Source organism: Scomber japonicus, chromosome 12 (genome assembly GCF_027409825.1).
Source record: "Scomber japonicus isolate fScoJap1 chromosome 12, fScoJap1.pri, whole genome shotgun sequence".
NCBI classification, from domain to species: Eukaryota; Metazoa; Chordata; class Actinopteri; order Scombriformes; family Scombridae; genus Scomber; species Scomber japonicus.
The window spans coordinates 17,398,715-17,417,879 of NC_070589.1; the positions used below are offsets into that span (position 1 = coordinate 17,398,715).

The 19,165-nt window shown below is 39.8% G+C and overlaps 1 protein-coding gene across 1 annotated transcript in view; it reads left to right on the forward strand.

Annotated features, from left to right (window-relative positions):
• tnn (tenascin N) overlaps positions 1 to 16,833 on the forward strand; it is a 29,259-nt gene extending 12,426 nt beyond the window's left edge. Inside the window, exons 8-20 of the mRNA XM_053330720.1 lie at positions 2,324 to 2,587; positions 4,839 to 5,102; positions 5,480 to 5,743; positions 6,221 to 6,484; positions 6,966 to 7,229; positions 10,234 to 10,497; positions 12,969 to 13,099; positions 13,690 to 13,828; positions 14,033 to 14,184; positions 14,290 to 14,386; positions 14,508 to 14,672; positions 15,233 to 15,396; positions 16,684 to 16,833. Of these exons, the coding sequence (XP_053186695.1) occupies positions 2,324 to 2,587; positions 4,839 to 5,102; positions 5,480 to 5,743; positions 6,221 to 6,484; positions 6,966 to 7,229; positions 10,234 to 10,497; positions 12,969 to 13,099; positions 13,690 to 13,828; positions 14,033 to 14,184; positions 14,290 to 14,386; positions 14,508 to 14,672; positions 15,233 to 15,396; positions 16,684 to 16,833 (2,582 nt within the window). The remainder of the gene's footprint in view (positions 1 to 2,323; positions 2,588 to 4,838; positions 5,103 to 5,479; positions 5,744 to 6,220; positions 6,485 to 6,965; positions 7,230 to 10,233; positions 10,498 to 12,968; positions 13,100 to 13,689; positions 13,829 to 14,032; positions 14,185 to 14,289; positions 14,387 to 14,507; positions 14,673 to 15,232; positions 15,397 to 16,683) is intronic.
• The last annotated feature ends 2,332 nt before the right edge of the window (positions 16,834 to 19,165 follow it).

Here is a 19,165-nt window from a genome sequence, read left to right on the forward strand (position 1 = left end):
CAAATGGTTTTCATTTTCATGGCTGTTTTGTTATGTCTCGCTGCTGTTAATCAATTCAAAACCCATTTATTGTATTTACTATTTATTGTATTTACTATTATTGAATTAAGTAGACATCTGTGGCCAACATGTATCAAAACAAAAATTGTGCAGTATATGATAAAAAGTTCCTCAGATTGCCTGTAGGAAAGTTTGAAAAGTAAAAGGTAAAACTTCAAGTCAAGCCGTCTTCACCAGAGCTCTCTTGGTGTTTTGCCTTAGTGAACTCAACAGATTGCCTTGTGCACTAGTATGTGTACAATGTCTAAATATAATATATATTCTACTACCTGTGCCACCAAAGTGAGATTACTCCTAGGGTGTGTTACCACCTCGTCCCAGTTGCTGCCACATTACAAGTTGCAAACCTACTTACAATCTGCCTGGTATGAAACAGTGAAATCATTATCAAGTTCATAGTCTGTGTGAATATACTGTATGCCACAACACACACATCATATAAATGTGTGTGTATATGATTGTGTTTCTCCATGATGAGCAGATAGAGGCCTTCTAAGCTCACTTGAATGACCTTTCATTTTTAGACCTTGGAGGAAACACTCAAACTTAATTAAAATTGAGCGATTATATGTTCTTTCTGTGTTTAGCTCATGACAGACTGTCAAGCAGTGTAGCCACAAGGACAGAAAAGTGACAGCAGGAGAAGAGACCAGAGAGAAAGAGGTGGTGTGTGTGGAGTTTTCTCCTGGACGCATCATCAATCAGTTTTCATGATGCGGACTGCACAGTGACACAAGACTGACCTTGACTGAACGGTTGCACAGAGGAATAATCCTAAATGATGATTACTTTTACATTTCTCTTCACTTCCTCTGCGTCTCTGTTGGGTTCTCTGACTATGCATCTGTGTCTCTGTCTTTTATCCTCTCTCTCTCTCTGTCTCCCTTCACTTTCTTTGTTCCTCTCTCTCTTTACTTTCATTGAGATTCCCTCGACAGAGACAAACACCTATCCACACACATGCCCTACTGACTTCTCCGCCTGCCTCTCCCATATGTCTGCTGTGATGCCTCAAACCCACTGACTTTACAAACAGAGGCACTGTGTTCTGCTATGCTCCTGCCGCTCATCCTGTGGAACTTAGTGGACAGGACAAGATCACGGGTCATGTTGTCTGCTGTTGATGTTCTTTTGAAGGGCTTCTCAGAGCTCTTTCTTTGAGTCAGACTACAAAATTGCTATTGTTCGTATGAGACAAAACTCTGGGTAACAAGCTTATATGAGTTTCTACTGGAAAAATTCTTCATGCCACATCCAGTGGATTGACAAAGACAAACAACAAACAAAGACATTTCTTAAAAGCGCTCTGTATTTCTTTTTTGAGGCTGTTGCAGAGTAGTTGTGCTGCTTACTTCTACCTGCATGCTTTATCCACTGAGACCACCTCAACAAAGCTTCATCAAAAGGAGAACAAGCATTACTATTTTTTAAAAAAGGGGCTTGATTAAAACACCTCTAAATCTAAATCATGCTGCTTGAAGCCATACAGGGAGGATCCAAAACAGAGGAGACTATATAACCATTTGTACTGTATATATTGATTTTAATATTATAATGATTTACTGGATTAAAATTAAATCTGAATTGATACAGGACATATACTGTATGCATCACACGTGTCATCAGTTTATCATCAAAATGCACTCTACAGAGGCGCCTCATTAGAAAAACTCCAGCATAAATCATAAATGGTTTTTCTGTGTTTTCTTAACATGCAACCTTGTGGTCATACAAACAATGATTCTCCACAGCTATTAATAAACTCACTCAAGGTAGAAAATGGTGAGCAAGTAATGTGGATTTACCTCAAAACCTTTCAGAGTGGAGGTCACTGACTGGTCACTGGAGACTACAGTTCAGATCCTCTCTTCTAGTAACAGTCAATGTTAATCTCTTTAACCATTACCAAGATTTTACCCTACCCTCAACCATGCAGATTAGAAAATTCTCACATGAATCATAATATTGGTCTTTTGGAAGCTACATTTAGATAAGGAGAGTTGTTGGTTTATCACCAGTACCTCACATGTTGTGCTGTTTACTCCTGCTGTACCTGCCACACTCTTGTTGACTGGTTGTATGGCGGTATGGAGGTGGGTTATAGTTGTCTTGTTTCTGTGTGGTATATCATTGTGATGTCTCTTGGTCGCTGTTTGCTATACCGTGGGTGCAGTTGGTTTATGCTTTGTGCTCCACGGAGTAAGAGGAAAGGCTTAAAACCTGCCTAAGTCTTTCTTTCTTCATCTTATCTCTATTTCTTCAGACATTGACGCTCCTACAAAACTTGTCACCACCGAGGTAACAGAGGACACTGCAACTGTTTCATGGGATCGAGTCCAGGCAGAAATAGATGGCTATATGTTGAGCTACACCTCTGATGATGGGTCCAGTTCTGAGATCCCTGTAGGACGTGACAGCACCTCTTACAGGCTGGTTGGCTTGAGACCAGGAGTTCTCCACACTGTCTACATCTGGGCCTACAAGGGAGATAAAGTCAGCAGGAAGACGTCAACAGAAGCTGAAACAGGTACATTTTCGAGTGAGATCTGGAATCATTAGAGGAGGGGTTGATGTGTTTTGTTTTCTGTGTAAAGAGACTTGCAGAAAATGACAGACTGGAGATTGATAGAAAGTAAGCACTGAACTCCACAAAGGTAAGACAAAAAAAGATAAGAACTAACTAGAACTAACTAATCTCTTTAAACACCATGTTGAATCTGGAATCTAACAACAAAAGTGTCCTTTATAATTGCTGAAGGTGTGGACAATGGCATGTGATTACCAAATATCTCATGCAAGGCCTCTTTCATCTTTACGCCCTGCAGGAAAGATGTGTCTCTCTTTCTTCAGATCCTTTGTGTAGGAAAAATAGCTCAAATTGTCCTTATGTACTATGTAACAATCATTTCCTTTTCATCTTTTGTGTGTTGGTGTTTTGCATAATTGTCTGGGGTTTTTCATGATGGCAAGAAGCTAAAAGCGTCAGGGTAGAAATATTACACTTAGCACACTGACCCCTCTTTTCCTAATTGTCAAGAGCGAAACTTGAACTCTCAACTAAAAAGGCTATTTAACATAATTAGACTGGACACTTGAGTTAAAGGTGATTTAAAGGTGAGCCTGGGGCTGAATGTCTGTCAGAAGTTTGAGAAGAGACAATTTTGTTGAGTCAACTAAGCCAGGTATTTTGTGTCTCCTGTCTTTTGTGCTCTGCTGTCTTTTAATCCTGTTGTTATGAAGTTTAGCAGCTGTTGCTGTCTGTTTGCATTTATGTTTCTCAGACAAGCCATAAGAACAACAACTGTGAGAGCTGACTGACTTTTATCCAGATTGCTATAACGTTTAGTTGAAAATGGGCAACAAAAACTTTAAGGGCAGTTTTACATTCAACAGAAAAGAAAAGAAATAGTTTTAACATTTGCTCTGATGTCATGGATGCATTAAATAATAACAGTACAAATGTCTGAAATGTCAATAACACAGTACAAGAGCAGCAAATGTAAAATCCACAGTTTTTTATCCTATTAATAATTTTCAAGTATATGGTGCTGCAGGCATGGGTTATGTTGTGACACATGTGTGGGTGTGTGTAAGCAGAAATGCATTTATTTTTTGCCACTAATGGATTGATTTTCATAAAATGGGTAAAAGTGGTTTAGTATTTATGTGTTTGCAGAATATACTAGATGTACTTTTCCCCTTTTTCTATTTTTATACACAGTTTGAATCTTTTTTCATTAGATCTCAGATTTTTTTCCTGTTTTTGACGAGGGAAGCAGACATGTTAGTTCCAGTAGCCTCACTTATACACCACACAGCAGGAGTGCACATCTGAAGTAACTCACTTTACTGACTGGGGATGGTAAAAGTGTTGTTTGAATCTCCATGAGTTATGCCATGCAGAAGGACGGGAGAAGCAAATGTTACTGTTTTTTCTGTTATGAGTAGAAACAGATGAGACTGAAATGTGTGTGAGTGAATGTATTTGTGGAATATGAAATCGTTCACCTTCTGTGTTATTCAAAATCAAAGGGGTGTGCATTTTAGTGCTCTGCACTCACACCTACCCATATTTAGATATTGCAAACTACTGCAAAATCTTACAGTATAAACCAAATCTGCTTACAGTATCTCTCTAAGAATAACTGTGCATTTAAAAACACAAACAGACAACAGCACAGTGAGCTGCCCTTTGTGTGCCGTTCAGTATGAGATCCCCAGAAGTAAAAGAGATGTACAAATGTCCACCTCCGTAATGTTCACATATATAATGAATATTAATCAAAGAGATGTACAGATGTCCACCTCCGTAATGTTCATATATATAATGAATACTAATCAAAGAGATGTATAGATGTCTTCCTCCATGATGTCCACACATATAATAGCTATTAATTAACCTTTCTTATGGGTCATGTGGAAACTTAAACCATCCACAGCTGATTTAGAATTATAGTGATGTTCACCAAGTCTCTAAATGCACAATATTCTAAAGATGGCACATGAGCTGGAGAAAAATACTTTATGATATATGTCAACCAGTGTTATTGTAAGACAACAGTGGTTATGATTTTTATTAACAGTTACTGTATTCTTTCATTCTCATTTTGTTGCATGCTTTTGATTAACATAGTTCATAGTAAAAAACAAAACAAATTGGGTCATTATAGTAATGTTGAGATTATTTCAGCATTTTGTATCAGAGGTGTGTAGTTAGTGTTATGTTTGCACTTAATGTAGTCATTAGTAGTCTTTACTAACCATAACTCCCCATGCAGAGATGGACGCTCCAACTAACGTCTTGACGCAAGATGAAACAGAGACCAGCTTCAGAGTATCATGGGATCGTGTCCAAGCAGAAATTGATGGCTACGTCCTAACCTACAGCTCTTCTGAGGGTTCTAGTGGGGAAATCCCAGTTGGGGCAGACAGCACCTCTTACTTGCTGACTGGCCTGAGACCTGGGGTCCTCTACACTGTCTACATCTGGGCCATCAAGGGAAAAAAAGCCAGCATGAAGATCTCAACTCAAGCTGAGACAGGTCTTAAATCCAACACATATTCAAATTCAAGTTCTTGATTATCTCGTTTTCCTGTGATCCTCCAAAACAGCTTCAGTGCTGCTTGGCTTAGAGTCTACTGAAAGGATGAACACCATACCTTCTAAACCTGTTTCCTCATTTGGTATTTTGATGACAGTGATGGAGAACACTGTCACTCTAACCCAATCAAAATTATTAATTTAGGTTGCGAATTGGTGATGGTGCTGTGAGGGCCATCGTATATGTTAAACCATGGTCATTAAACTGACCCCTCCTGCCATGCATTCATGTTTCTCCACTCATACTTTGTCATCCATGTGCATATTGTAGTTTGCATAAGTAGTGTATTAACATCTTCCACTAACATCTTCCTATAGAACTGGACGCTCCTGCTAACCTCTTAGCCCGAGATGAAACAGAGTCCAGCTTCAGTGTATCATGGGATCGTGTCCAGGCAGAAATTGATGGCTACGTCCTAACCTACAGCTCCTCTGAGGGCTCTAGTGGGGAAATCCCTCTGGGACCAGACAGCACCTCTTACAGTCTGAATGGCTTGAGGCCTGGAGTCCTCTACACTGTCTACATCTGGGCCATCAAGGGAAACAAAGCCAGCAGGAAGATCTCGACACAAGCTGAGACAGGTCTTAAATCCAACACTCCAAAAAGTTGATTATCTCATTTTCCTGTGACTGACCTGTTAACGACACCGTATTTGTCGTTAGGGAATTAAATGACATACAGATGGGTGACCAATCAAAAGAATAACAAACAACATGAAGTGTCTTAGTATATGTTGGGCCATCAGGATCCTCCAAAACAGCGTCAGTGCTGCTGGAAGGATGAACGCCAATCCTTCTAAAGCTGTGTCCTCATTTGGTATTTTGATGATAGTGATGAAGAACACTGTCTAACCCAATCCGCCAAAGTTGTTCATTTAGGTTGCGAATTGGTGATGGTGCTGTGAAGGCCATGGTATATGTTAAACCATGTTCATTAAACCATTCACTGATCCATCCTGCCATGTATTCATGTTCATCCACTCATATTTGGTCACCCATCTGTACATTGTAGTTTGCATCAGTAGTGCATTAACATCTTCTACTAACATCTTCCTATAGAAATGGATGCTCCTGCTAACCTCTTAGCCCGAGATGAAACAGAGTCCAGCTTCAGTGTATCATGGGATCGTGTCCAGGCAGAAATTGATGGCTACGTCCTAACCTACAGCTCCTCTGAGGGCTCTAGTGGGGAAATCCCTCTGGGACCAGACAGCACCTCTTACAGTCTGAATGGCTTGAGGCCTGGAGTCCTCTACACTGTCTACATCTGGGCCATCAAGGGAAACAAAGCAAGCAGGAAGATCTCGACACAAGCCGAGACAGGTCTTAAAATCAAACAATACTCCAAAAAGTTGATTATCTCATTTTCCTGTGACTGACCTGTTAACAACACCGTATTTGTCGTTAGGAAATTAAATGACATACAGATGGGTGACCAATTAAAAGAATAACAAACAACATGAAGTGTCTTAGTATATGTTGGGCCATCAGGATCCTCCAAAACAGCGTCAGTGCTGCTGGAAGGATGAACGCCAATCCTTCTAAAGCTGTATCCCCATTTGGTATTTTGATAATAGTGATGGAGAACACTGTCTAACCCAATCCTCCAAAGTTGTTCATTTAGGTTGCGAATTGGTGATGGTGCTGTGAAGGCCATGGTATATGTTAAACAATGTTCATTAAACCATTCACTGATCCATCCTGCCATGTATTCATGTTCATCCACTCATATTTGGTCACCCATCTGTACATTGTAGTTTGCATCAGTAGTGCATTAACATCTTCTACTAACATCTTCCTATAGAACTGGATGCTCCTGCTAACCTTTTAGCCCGAGATGAAACAGAGTCCAGCTTCAGTGTATCATGGGATCGTGTCCAGGCAGAAATTGATGGCTACGTCCTAACCTACAGCTCCTCTGAGGGCTTTAGTGGGGAAATCCCTCTGGGACCAGACAGCACCTCTTACAGTCTAAATGGCCTGAGGCCTGGAGTCCTCTACACTGTCTACATCTGGGCCATCAAGGGAAACAAAGCCAGCAGGAAGATCTCGACACAAGCCGAGACAGGTCTTAAAATCAAACAATACTCCAAGAAGTTGATTATCTCATTTTCCTGTGACTGACCTGTTAACAACACAGTATTTGTCGTTAGGAAATTAAATGACATACAGATGGGTGACCAATTAAAAGAATAACAAACAACATGAAGTGTCTTAGTATATGTTGGGCCATCAGGATCCTCCAAAACAGCGTCAGTGCTGCTGGAAGGATGAACGCCAATCCTTCTAAAGCTGTATCCTCATTTGGTATTTTGATGATAGTGATGGAGAACATTGTCTAACCCAATCCTCCAAAGCTGTTCATTTAGGTTGCGAATAGGTGATGGTGCTGTGAAGGCCATGGTATATGTTAAACCATGTTCATTAAACCATTCACTGACCCCTCCTGCCATGCATTCATGTTCATCCACTCATATTTGGTCACCCATCTGTACATTGTAGTTTGCATCAGTAGTGTATTAACATCTTCTACTAACATCTTCCTATAGAACTGGATGCTCCTGCTAACCTCTTAGCCCGAGATGAAACAGAGTCCAGCTTCAGTGTATCATGGGATCGTGTCCAGGCAGAAATTGATGGCTACGTCCTAACCTACAGCTCCTCTGAGGGCTTTAGCGGGGAAATCCCTCTGGGACCAGACAGCACCTCTTACAGTCTGAATAGCCTGAGGCCTGGAGTCCTCTACACTGTCTACATCTGGGCCGTCAAGGGAAACAAAGCAAGCAGGAAGATCTCGACACAAGCTGAGACAGGTTTCAAATACCAAATTACCTGACAATTACATCCATTTTGAATACAACAAATCTTCTAGCACCATAATTACAGATGTTTTGAAATAAGAGACCCCCTTATAGACCCCTAAAGAAAAATAAGAGTGTTTCCCATATGGCAGACTAATCAGAATCGGCTTGTTTGTTTAAAGCACTTTTCCAATGTCTCCACCCATCAGTTCATCCATCTAGTTGCCAATTGCGTATTCAGGTCACGACAAGCAGAGCAGCCCAGACATCCTTTCCCCCAATAACTTACTCCAGCTCTTCCTGAGCAGTCCCATGCCAGCTCAGAGGTGTAATCCCTCCAGCATGTCCTGGGACTACCCTGCAGTCTACTCACAGCTAGTCATGCCTGGAGCATAAAAGGGCCCATAGAGTTGTTCTTTCCAAATATCCAAAACACCTCTAGCTGCTACTGGGGAGAAACAGCTGCTAAACAGTTCCTCTCAAATCAAGACTCCTAATTATGAGGACATCCAACACATGGGGGAACCTTGTTTCAGCCTTTTTTTTTTTAAATAATTCAACAATATGATCCTCGTGTAAATCCCAGTTTATTGGTATCCTTGGGGCAGCTTATCCCCTTATCTAAATAAGATACCTTTTGCCGGAAGAGGACAATGAAAAGTCTGGTCGGACTCTTTCCTCAGGTTGACAATATTCCTCAATGCTGGTGTCCACCTGGTGTGTCCATGGGTTGCCACAATCACAAGCACTTTTCACTGTCTAACCGCAGTTCCCTGCAGCTACTTCCAATTTGGATTTGCATGTAAACTGTGCATGGATACAGGAGAAAAATGTTCAGAATTGACAGTCGAAATTACTCTGGAAGGAGATACTAGGCATTTTCAGCAAACCAAGAGGGGACGTATCATGCACGTTTCCAGGTCTATATCTTTATTCTGGGTCTCTATTGGCATATATCTGTATGATTTACAGCTCAAACAACTCAATTTATCTTATACCGGCTCTTTATGTGGCCCCTTAGTTCAGCCTCTGTCTGAAACAGGCCCTTGTAGCTCTTGTCTCTTTAAGGCTCCCCTCCCGAGGAGCCCACTCTGTTCTGGTTGGGTAGTTTCCAGAAGCTGCCCCCCAAGAGACTTCAGGCTCCAAAGGCTACGTAAACAAGTAATGGTAGTAAGATTTCACTTCTTTTTCTTGGACTCAAAGCATAAACTTAGATACATCCGTACAGGTTCAAGCCAAAATCAGAACCAAAATATGCGAGTGGACAACCTTTGCAGCCTTTGCAACAAATACTGCAGAATGGACATCTGAATGACAGTTTGACATCAAAAGCCCTAGCTTTTGACTTAATGGCTGATCACATTTTGGAACTCTGACCATGTTTAACATAGACATCCAACAATGTAACAGTATATAAATGACAGAAAATCACAAACAGCATGTTATGTCCCTTTTTTTCTCCCCGCAGCAAATACTTAGTAATAACTTTTATCCAAAAACAAATCCTGTGTCCAGACCTGAGCCCAAAAATATTTATTGAGTGTCTCTCAACACTACCCATTAGCTCAGAGTGGAGGGAATGCATCTTCAAAGTCATTTTTGTTGGCGTGTTTGACACCACTGAAATCTGCTCTGTCTGTTCCACATGGCCGCAAAATCCCAGCATTTCTGGCTGAGCTACAAGGTTCACCCAGACTCCGGCTGGGTTCCAGGAATGAGCTCCCATGTCCATATTTCATGGAAAAATTCTCTAAGCTTTGTTTTAACCATGACTCCATATGCTGAACTGGATGCTCACATGAATCTCTTGGAGTAATATGAAAGATACTGTGTCATCAATGAGTCATGTGATCATATACAGTAGTTTTAGCTACTGTTTTGATGAAAGCTCAAGGCCCTTGTTGGGGCGTGATACTCTCTTTAACTACCTGAGATCTTGCATCCTACACAACATATTGCTTTTTAACTGTAAAGAGGAGCAAAGTTTCTATATTTGATGTTGATTTATTGGACAATTTACATAGAATATCATAATTTTTATGTTGCAAGATTTTTAGTCTAAAGTCATTTTTCTTTATTTACTCACTGTAATTTACTAATGTAAATGTCTAAATACACACCAAATTGTTTGATTTCCTCTTTCAGTGAGAAATTAAATAATACATCTTGTACTGTAGTTTGCATCATAACCACTCATATTTGGTCACCCATCTGTACATTGTAGTTTGCATCAGTAGTGCATTAACATCTTCTACTAACATCTTCCTATAGAACTGGATGCTCCTGCTAACCTCTTAGCCCGAGATGAAACAGAGTCCAGCTTCAGCGTGTCATGGGATCGGGTGCAGGCAGAAATCGATGGCTACGTCCTAACCTACAGCTCCTCTGATGGCTCTAGTGGGGAAATCCCAGTTGGGCCTGACAGCACCTCTTACAGTCTGACTGGCCTGAGGCCTGGAGTCCTCTACACTGTCTACATCTGGGCCATCAAGGGAATCAAAGCCAGCAGGAAGATTTCAACAGAAGCTGAGACAGGTTAATACACTATCAGGCAGGATTTTCTTTTGGTAATATTAAAGACCCACTTCCTCTTGAATTAGCAGTTCATTATTTAATATCTAAAGTAGTGAAGATAAATTAATGATAAGCTAACGTCATAGTACCAAGACCCTCTATCACTTTTTTGCCTTTTTTGTGGCAGTCCAGCTTTCTGGATTCATTGATACATCGATGCACAGATGTTAAGTAGTTTATATACAGAAAAACTGTCCTGATAAATACGATCCTTTACCTTTCCAGTAAACATTTATATGAGAGAGCAGTGAAAATAGTCAATTTGTCAATCACAAATCGCTAAATCACTGCTGGGTGTGCCCATCCCACAGGTGGCACAGGTGAACGTGAACTTTTACAGGCTATAAACAGCTGTTAACTACCGATAATTAGTGAGGTTTGCAGGTATTCATGGGGCAAAACTCTGTTTTTTCTTCCAGCGAACATTATTATCATATAGCCAGATGGTGAAAAACATAAAAACACAACTGGGTGATATCCTGAAGTCATAATTTTTAAGTAAGACAACATTTTCTATGCATAACGTACGAAACAAATGTAACAATGCAAATTCATACAGCCACATTCTAGAAATAGCAGTCCTACGAGGCATCGAAACACCAAGTTGCCTTTCAGTAATGAGTCCCATGTATTGTTCAGGTTGGTTTTATATTGCTGTTAAATACAAAAACCTTAGTCTGAAAATACTGGTAAGAATTTCAGTCAGTCATGTGGCTCTAACTCTAAAGAATAGTTCTACAGGAGCAGAGGCAGGTCACTGTCATTGAAGGCACAGGGAAGTTAGTACATTTCCAAAGATGACAAGGACTAATTTTATTCCTATGAAGGTGATCAGATATCTCAACACCTTGAATTGAGTTTCAAAGTCCTTTCCTCTGAGATACATGATAGACACAGGTGTCAAAGGTTAAGTATCAGGGGTCAGGGAAAGCATTTGGGTGACTCACTTTGGTCCAAGAGCTCTCATTACAGATTCAATTTGTACAGATTGTTCTTAAAAGTACACTAATGTGTGCCTTTATATTTGATCAGTGTAATTTTCAATATTAACCAGTACTGCTTTCTACCAAATTTTATAGACATCTAAAAACAGTAGATTTATGTCTTTATGTATTCTTTTAATAATAATTATGACACTTTTGATTTTTGTACTCAAACAAAACAGCAATCCATCATCTTTTATGTCATATGACCTCCGATTTATTCAACTGCAAATTTCTTATCCATTCAAACTTTGTTTAGTCTAAACTTCAAATCTACCAAGAAGCACCAACACTCCTGTTCTGGCAGGAAATGCTTCCCACAGGCCAGGCCAGGTCAATGGGTATGTCTCGTAACTCAGTGTGGGGTAAAAATAGCAGCAGCAGCACATGGTGAATGGGTTCCAACAGGGGTATCTTTGTGTGAGCCAGATGATCTGTAAAATCACCTGGGAGCGCTAAGTGAAAGCTGGATCTTTTTCAATTAGGCAGCAAAGGCCAGAGTTCTGGATTATAAACTTGTCTCGTCGTAACTCATTAGCAACCATCGGTGGGTACAGACCAGCTCCATGCTGCATTCAAATAGGAAAGCCTTTGTGTCTAAAGAAATCATGTGGGATATATAAAAGCATGTGTTATTACATTTGTGACTTTATAGGATGTAGTAACAGGCACCATTAATGTGTCAGTTGAAGCCTCTCCAACCAGTACCACTGCGTTTCATAGACTTTTTTCATGAGCTGCATTCCACTAATGGCATCAAAGGTGCCACTAAATTTTTCACTATTCACATTATTTTCTCCAATTACAATTTGATTACCACAAAAGCGCTTTATGTTTGCTGATCTTAAAAGTTACAATTTGATAATTTCTAAGTAAAGGCAGTCTCACCCTGAACCATACCTTTTTTCTTTTTTTGTTTAGCAGAACAGCCTTGATTTGAATAATAGATTGCTTGGGATGGTTTGTCTCCTCATGGTGATATACACTTACTCCAATTTACAGTATATGACCATGAGAGGCTGCTCTCACTGTTATGCCAGGAGTCTTTGTGTCATACAAGTTATTTCAGCACCATTTTGTGTCAAGCCTCCAAAGCATTTAAATAAAGGAGATGATAACTGGCAGTTTTTCTGTAGAGGCAAATTATAACAGCATGTGTATGTCAGTCATCCCTGGTCATCATCAGGTAGAGGGAGACAGAGAAGATTCATTGTCAGATACATTAATGTTGCACTTGCCATTTAGTTACATGAATAGAATACTGGGAGAAACATAAAATTCACATGTATATATACACACACACACACACACACATATATATATATATATATATGTATATATGTATGTGCATATATATATATGTATTTTTTTTATCATAATTTTAATGTAGTTCAGCACACATTGTTTTTTCGTGTTGTCATCCGCTTTGATGTACACTCTAACCCACAGATATCGATGCCCCACGGGACCTGAAGGCCATAGATGTGACACTGGACTCTGCTTCTTTGACCTGGATGGCTCCTCTGGCTGACATTGAGGGGTACATCCTCACCTACAGAGCTGAGGATAGCACAATGGAGGTACTGAGCCAACAGGGTGAAAACACACACACACACACACACACACACACACACACACACACACAGAGTCATGGGTTTTCCTATAAGGTATTAAAATTTTTGTCTCACAGTTTGGAAATGCAGAAAAAACCTATTTGTGTAAGGGTATATTTATATTGATTATTATCCAACAAAGTGGAAAACTGACAGTGTAGGAGGATGCATAAAACCTTTTAGTTGGCATCAGATAAAAGCAGAGCCACAGTTGAGATCCTGCAGCAAAAGACAACAAGACTGGATTTTGAGCTCTGGCCTTGCATAAGTTTTGAAACACCACTTGAATATGTGTGTTAACTGTTTGAAGCAGACTGAGGCTGAGGCTAAAAGTGCGTGATACATTTCAGCACTATAGAATGCTGACCTCTTGTGGCCAAACATGAAATTAAGGCACTAGAAGTAATAAGTTCACAGATGTTTTGAACACTTCTCTTAATGTAATTTCATCATGCCAGGAACATTGTATAGTTAAAAAATATTATTTATATGAGACTATTGTGTGACTGTTTTTTGTACAGCGTCAGTAAGATTCATTTTTTGTGTTTTGTGGTCAGACTGTTGAAAAGCAGCTCGGAGCTGGTGAGAGCAGTTTTGCTCTATCTAGTCTAGAGATGAGCAAGAGATATATCGTCACCATTATTGCTTACAAGGGAAACAAGAGAAGCAAGGTGGTAGAGACCATCTTCAGAACAGGTGTGTACTGTATGCAGATTCAGTCACTGCTATCATCTCCAAGTCTACAGATAAAATGCATGATTCTACGTCCTGTCACAATGTGTCACTGTCTTTTGTGTCATTTTGTTGATGTTCTATCATGTTATGCTGCAGTTTAACATGTGATTTTACACCTCAGAAACATGAACGTTACTAATGTTCACTTCACATCCTCCTTCCTAGTTGGTCTTGTCTATCCATTCCCCATGGACTGTGTTCAGATCATGAAGAATGGCAATACGAAGAGTGGCATCTACACTGTCTATATCAACAATGACCGCTCCAAACCAATACAAGCCTACTGCGACATGGACACTGATGGAGGCGGCTGGCTGGTATGAATCATAAACAAATTAAGACAGAAGTTGCTACTGTCATATTAGTGGAAAACAATAACAAACATGTGCTGTCAGTGAATATCTTATGCGTGTTGCTTTCAGATGCTGCAGCGCCGTACCACTGGCAGGTTGGACTTTATGAAACGCTGGAGACAGTACATTGCAGGTTTTGGCAACATGACAGACGAGTTCTGGATTGGTGAGCACTTCAATGTTCTAAAGGGTTTCCTGCAGACACTGAAACATGCAAATTTAATAAGTCACGGAATGACAGAGTCTCTTTTCCCTTTTTCCCATTCCCTGGCTGTCTTTTCCCTCAGGTCTGGATAAGATATATGAGCTCACCAATACTCCCACCCAGTATGAAGTGAGGTTTGACTTGGGACTTGGATCAGAGAGAGCATACGCTGTGTACGACAACTTTCAGATCGCCCCAGTCAAGCAGAAGTTCAAACTCACAATCGGCAAATACCGTGGGAATGCAGGTGGGCTTTTGCTCTTAAAAGACAGAGAAGACAACATGCGTAGCACTGAAGGCTTATATTTTTGTCTCTGACACTTAAATAGAAGAAGTTACAGAGAAGAAGAGACCGTAAAAATGGTAATAACATAGAATATAAAGATTTGAAGCAGTGGGCACACCCATCATACCGTGGGGTGCTGACAAAATCAAATACACACAGCAGGTGGGATATTTGTTTCAGAATCTTATATTCAGTCAGTAATAGACAATTGCTATATAGGGAAGGTGATATCTGAGGAAGGCAGGGTTTTAGTAGGCTTTGAAGCCAGACAGATGCAGACTCACAACAAGTGGGACGCTGTGGCTACACATACCACAGTGTGCTGAGACAACATATACTCTGCTACTGTATCTCTCTATTTTGGGGATTTTATTAAATTTCTTCCATCTGGGAACAGATGGAAGCAGCAAACTCTGTGAATATATCATGAGTAGAGGAAAGCTGAACTGCCTTGAGCCACTTCTGAGTTTTGAACATTTCAGCAGTGCTAATTATATGTTGTCATTGTTGATGATCCCTAGGTGATGCTATGACCTACCACCAAGGGCGACCCTGGACAACTGTTGACTCAGATAACGACATCGCCCTGGGTAACTGTGCCCTGACTCACCGTGGTGCTTGGTGGTACAAAAACTGTCACCTGGCCAACCTCAATGGAAAATGGGGTGACACCAGGCACAGTATGGTGAGTAAACTGGGGTTTAACAGCATTATGCCAGCAAAATGTGATTTTAAAGAAGAAAACTTTTGTTTCTAGATTTTCATGTCATGTCAAGTCAATATGATTCATATATCTCAATATCACAAATTTGCAATATCATAAATTTGCGACATACAACACCCTCAATTCACATAAAAAACCCTCAAAAAAATTAGAACAAGAAAAAGGAGCAACAGAGGATGAATCACTCCAGGATAAACAGAAATATAGTGGTATGTTGTGTGTACAGAAAAGCAAAATTACAATATGGAAAATCAGTATGATGAAATCATGTAAATGCAGATTATCATACAGACTAAAAATGAAAATACTGTTACTCTATTGGTTAAACATGCAACAAAGTTATTAGTTAACCTCTGATCTTAGGTGTAGTGTGCCTTTAGACTAATAGGTGGCAGTGAGTATTATGTGATGACAGATATATACTTACCAAAGTTATCAGTTTCACCAAGAGACAGGGCTGTCAAACATGTTGCGGATCCCAACATTGTATTATACTTGTCTGTGTGGCAAATAATGTTTCCATTGACTAAGTCATTATGTTTACTTCAGTGAACTTCTGAAAAAATACAATTAATAGTTACAAAATGCAGTTAATAGTACAAAATGCAACTCATGTTACTATTTGCTGAAAATGATGCACAAAAACACAAACAAATAATAACTGCTATTTGGAATTCTTCTAATCTTACTTGAAAATATGAAAAACAATAGATAAAAAATGGTGAGCAGGAGGCTGTTCCCTGCTCAGCAATCAAAGACAAATACACCCCAGCCCACTTCAACTAGTTTTGTTTTGGATTGTTGAGGTGAAGCAGAAATGGCCTGAATCCATCAGCAGTGATAAGAAAGCACATTTCTCACACCAGCTATAAACCGTAAGTGTTTTTTACCAGGCTGATAGGGTAACAACAACAGTTATTATGTCTAAGGGAGACTGATACTGAAGGCAATGCCAGAGGATTTCTCTGCTCTTGTTGAGATTTCATCCATAATATTGCTGCTGCAGATGTCTGCTACAATGTTTGTCAGCAAAATGTAATAACAGTCAAAACAAGTTTGTATTCACATGAAATGAAGCCAGAGGCTGGTATTTATTGTGTTTGTCATCCTGCCTGTCCGTCATGCCACCTGCCTCCTCTCCCCCTGTCTCTCTCATTTCCCCCCATCCACTCCTTCTATTCCTTCTACCCATATTTCACTTTCTTCGTTCCAATCTCTTTCTCACTCAATCTGTTGTCCTGCCATCAGGGAGTGAACTGGGAACCATGGAAGGGCCACCTGACACCCCTCGACTTCACAGAGATGAAGATACGACCTGTGGGAGCCTTGTCTAGCCGGAAAAGGCGATCGTTGATGGCCAGAGAGAAGAGCAGAAACACAATCCTCCAAAAGAAATAGAAGAGCACCTTCTACTAAAACCACACCAGCCGTCTTCTGCCATGTCAGCCTGCCATCATGTTAGATTTAGGCTTATCTCCTCATATTTGTGCAGTTGAAAGAGTTCAGTGTGGATCAGCTATAACCACCCATGAATTTCCACCTGTCTACATGCCTAAATGTCTCAAGTCTTGGACAATATGTACACTTTTTGGGCAAAGGGAGAATTGCACAAAAGCAATAGTAATTTATAAGCTGTTTGTCTACAATGAGATTCATCCGTAATTTCTTTGTTTAGTGTAATTGTGGGAAAGCGGCAAATAGGAAGCTGACTTTGAGTTGTTTTGAAGTGAACTGAAGTCGAACATTAAATTGAGTTTAGTACATCAGTTATAATGTAATTTTTAAACAAAAAATCATGTTTAACTGATTTTGGTAGAAATCTGTTTTAAATCAGGAAACAGTAGATTTGAGGGAAATTGTAAACTAGATTCAATTTCTTCTCCAATTACTGCATTCAATTTAAACTTTTTTTTTTTTTTTTAATCTTACGGCAGCAGCCCTGGTTATTTGTATAATATTTGTTTATTTCATGTTCTATGAGGAAACAGTAGTGGCTTGTCCTGTGTATAGTAGTATTGTCATAATAACAGAAATGTAAAACAAAGAAGTGGTACCAACAGCTTGTGTGTTTTTTTCAAGCATCAGGTGCAGACGATTAGCGAGTTAGTGCCCTGAGTTTATTGATCATGACGCTGGCTGGCTGTGTCACATTAGACTGCCACTGTGCCTCAACACTGTCACATCACATTACAGTAGCTGGTGTGGGACAAGCCAGTGAACAACAATGGATGACTGTCTGGGATGGACACATTGCTCCTGATTTATACTTATATGATGGGGACAACACATATCAATCAATGTAATGTGCCCACATCAAACGTCAATAGGAATTAATGTTGTTAAAGTTTGTAACTTTATCCTCAGGTACTTAATGACCAAACTTGTTTTCAATCTGGAAATGTGACAAATGTTATTAATACTCCTTTGACATTGACTTTATTACTTAATTACATTTTATACACTTTTATCATAAACTCTGTTGGTTTATGTGACAAGGACAGAGGACATCAATCAACCTTTCCGCTAATCTGCCAGAGTTGATTTGTAGTGCGTGCTCCTTATAAATTGCATTCCCTAAAACGTCTTTTTAAGCCTTCATGGCTCATAAGGTTTTATTCCAGACAATTCCTGACCAGTCTTTTCAAGGTCAGAAGTTCATAAAGGAATCAGAATGAATATCTTCTGTATCAATTGTGTTGTCAAACCAGCATTGTAGCTCATTCATATTCATGGAACACATTCACAGAATTAATAAATAAAAAGTTTTTAGTGACATGGGGTGGTTGAGTGGTTAGAGTGCATACGCAGCCGACTCTGGTTCGAATCCTAGCCAGAGGTCCTTTGCTGCATGTCACACCACAAATCTTTAATGAAAACATTGAGACTCTGCATACAGCAGGTTTTTGGATGATGGGACACTATGGATATGTCAGGAAGGATGTCAGTATATTTTTACTATCACTCTAATGCTATATTACTGTGTCATTATTTATCCACAATACCAATATCTATAGCCATGCTAGTGGCAGTTTGAGACTGTGCATAAAGTCCTCCCAACTCAAAAGTCACTCAGTTGGATGATTGAGCGTCATTGTGCAGAGGTTGATATTAGAGGGCTGTTTTCACATTCATCTGCTAAAAGTGGAAAATTTCTCTGCACACATTGAATATCTAAGAAGTGGATCTATGAGCATGATTTTGACATCACAACTAGTCTGAAAACAAAGACTGGTCCATCATTCAACTTACACAAGTGTGATCTGGACACTTAAGGCCTCCAGTGCTCAAACACTGAGCATGGAATTTTCAGTGAAGTAGGAGATATCTTGTGTTCAGCAGTTCAACTTCTGAGTATTTTAAAATGTCTTAAAACATGCCTGGAGGAGATCTTTAAGTGCAACAATGCTTAAATGCTAACATGCTAACAGGCTGATGTTTACCAGGTTTAATGTGTACCATTTTCACCATCTTAGTTTGGCATGTTAATATGCTAACATTTGCTAATTTGGACAAAGTGAAATTTGACCTGGTGATTAAAGGTCAGATAATCACTCATCAGTTTTTACCATTCATTCTGAATGGGGCATAAATGTGTTCATTTTCATGACAATCCATCCAACAGTTGCCAAGACAGGATCCAAAATTAGGATTCATTCTCGAAGCGTGACTGCCTGGTAAATATGATGTTTCAATCCATCTTGTAGATGTGGGGCTATTTCACTGGATGAGT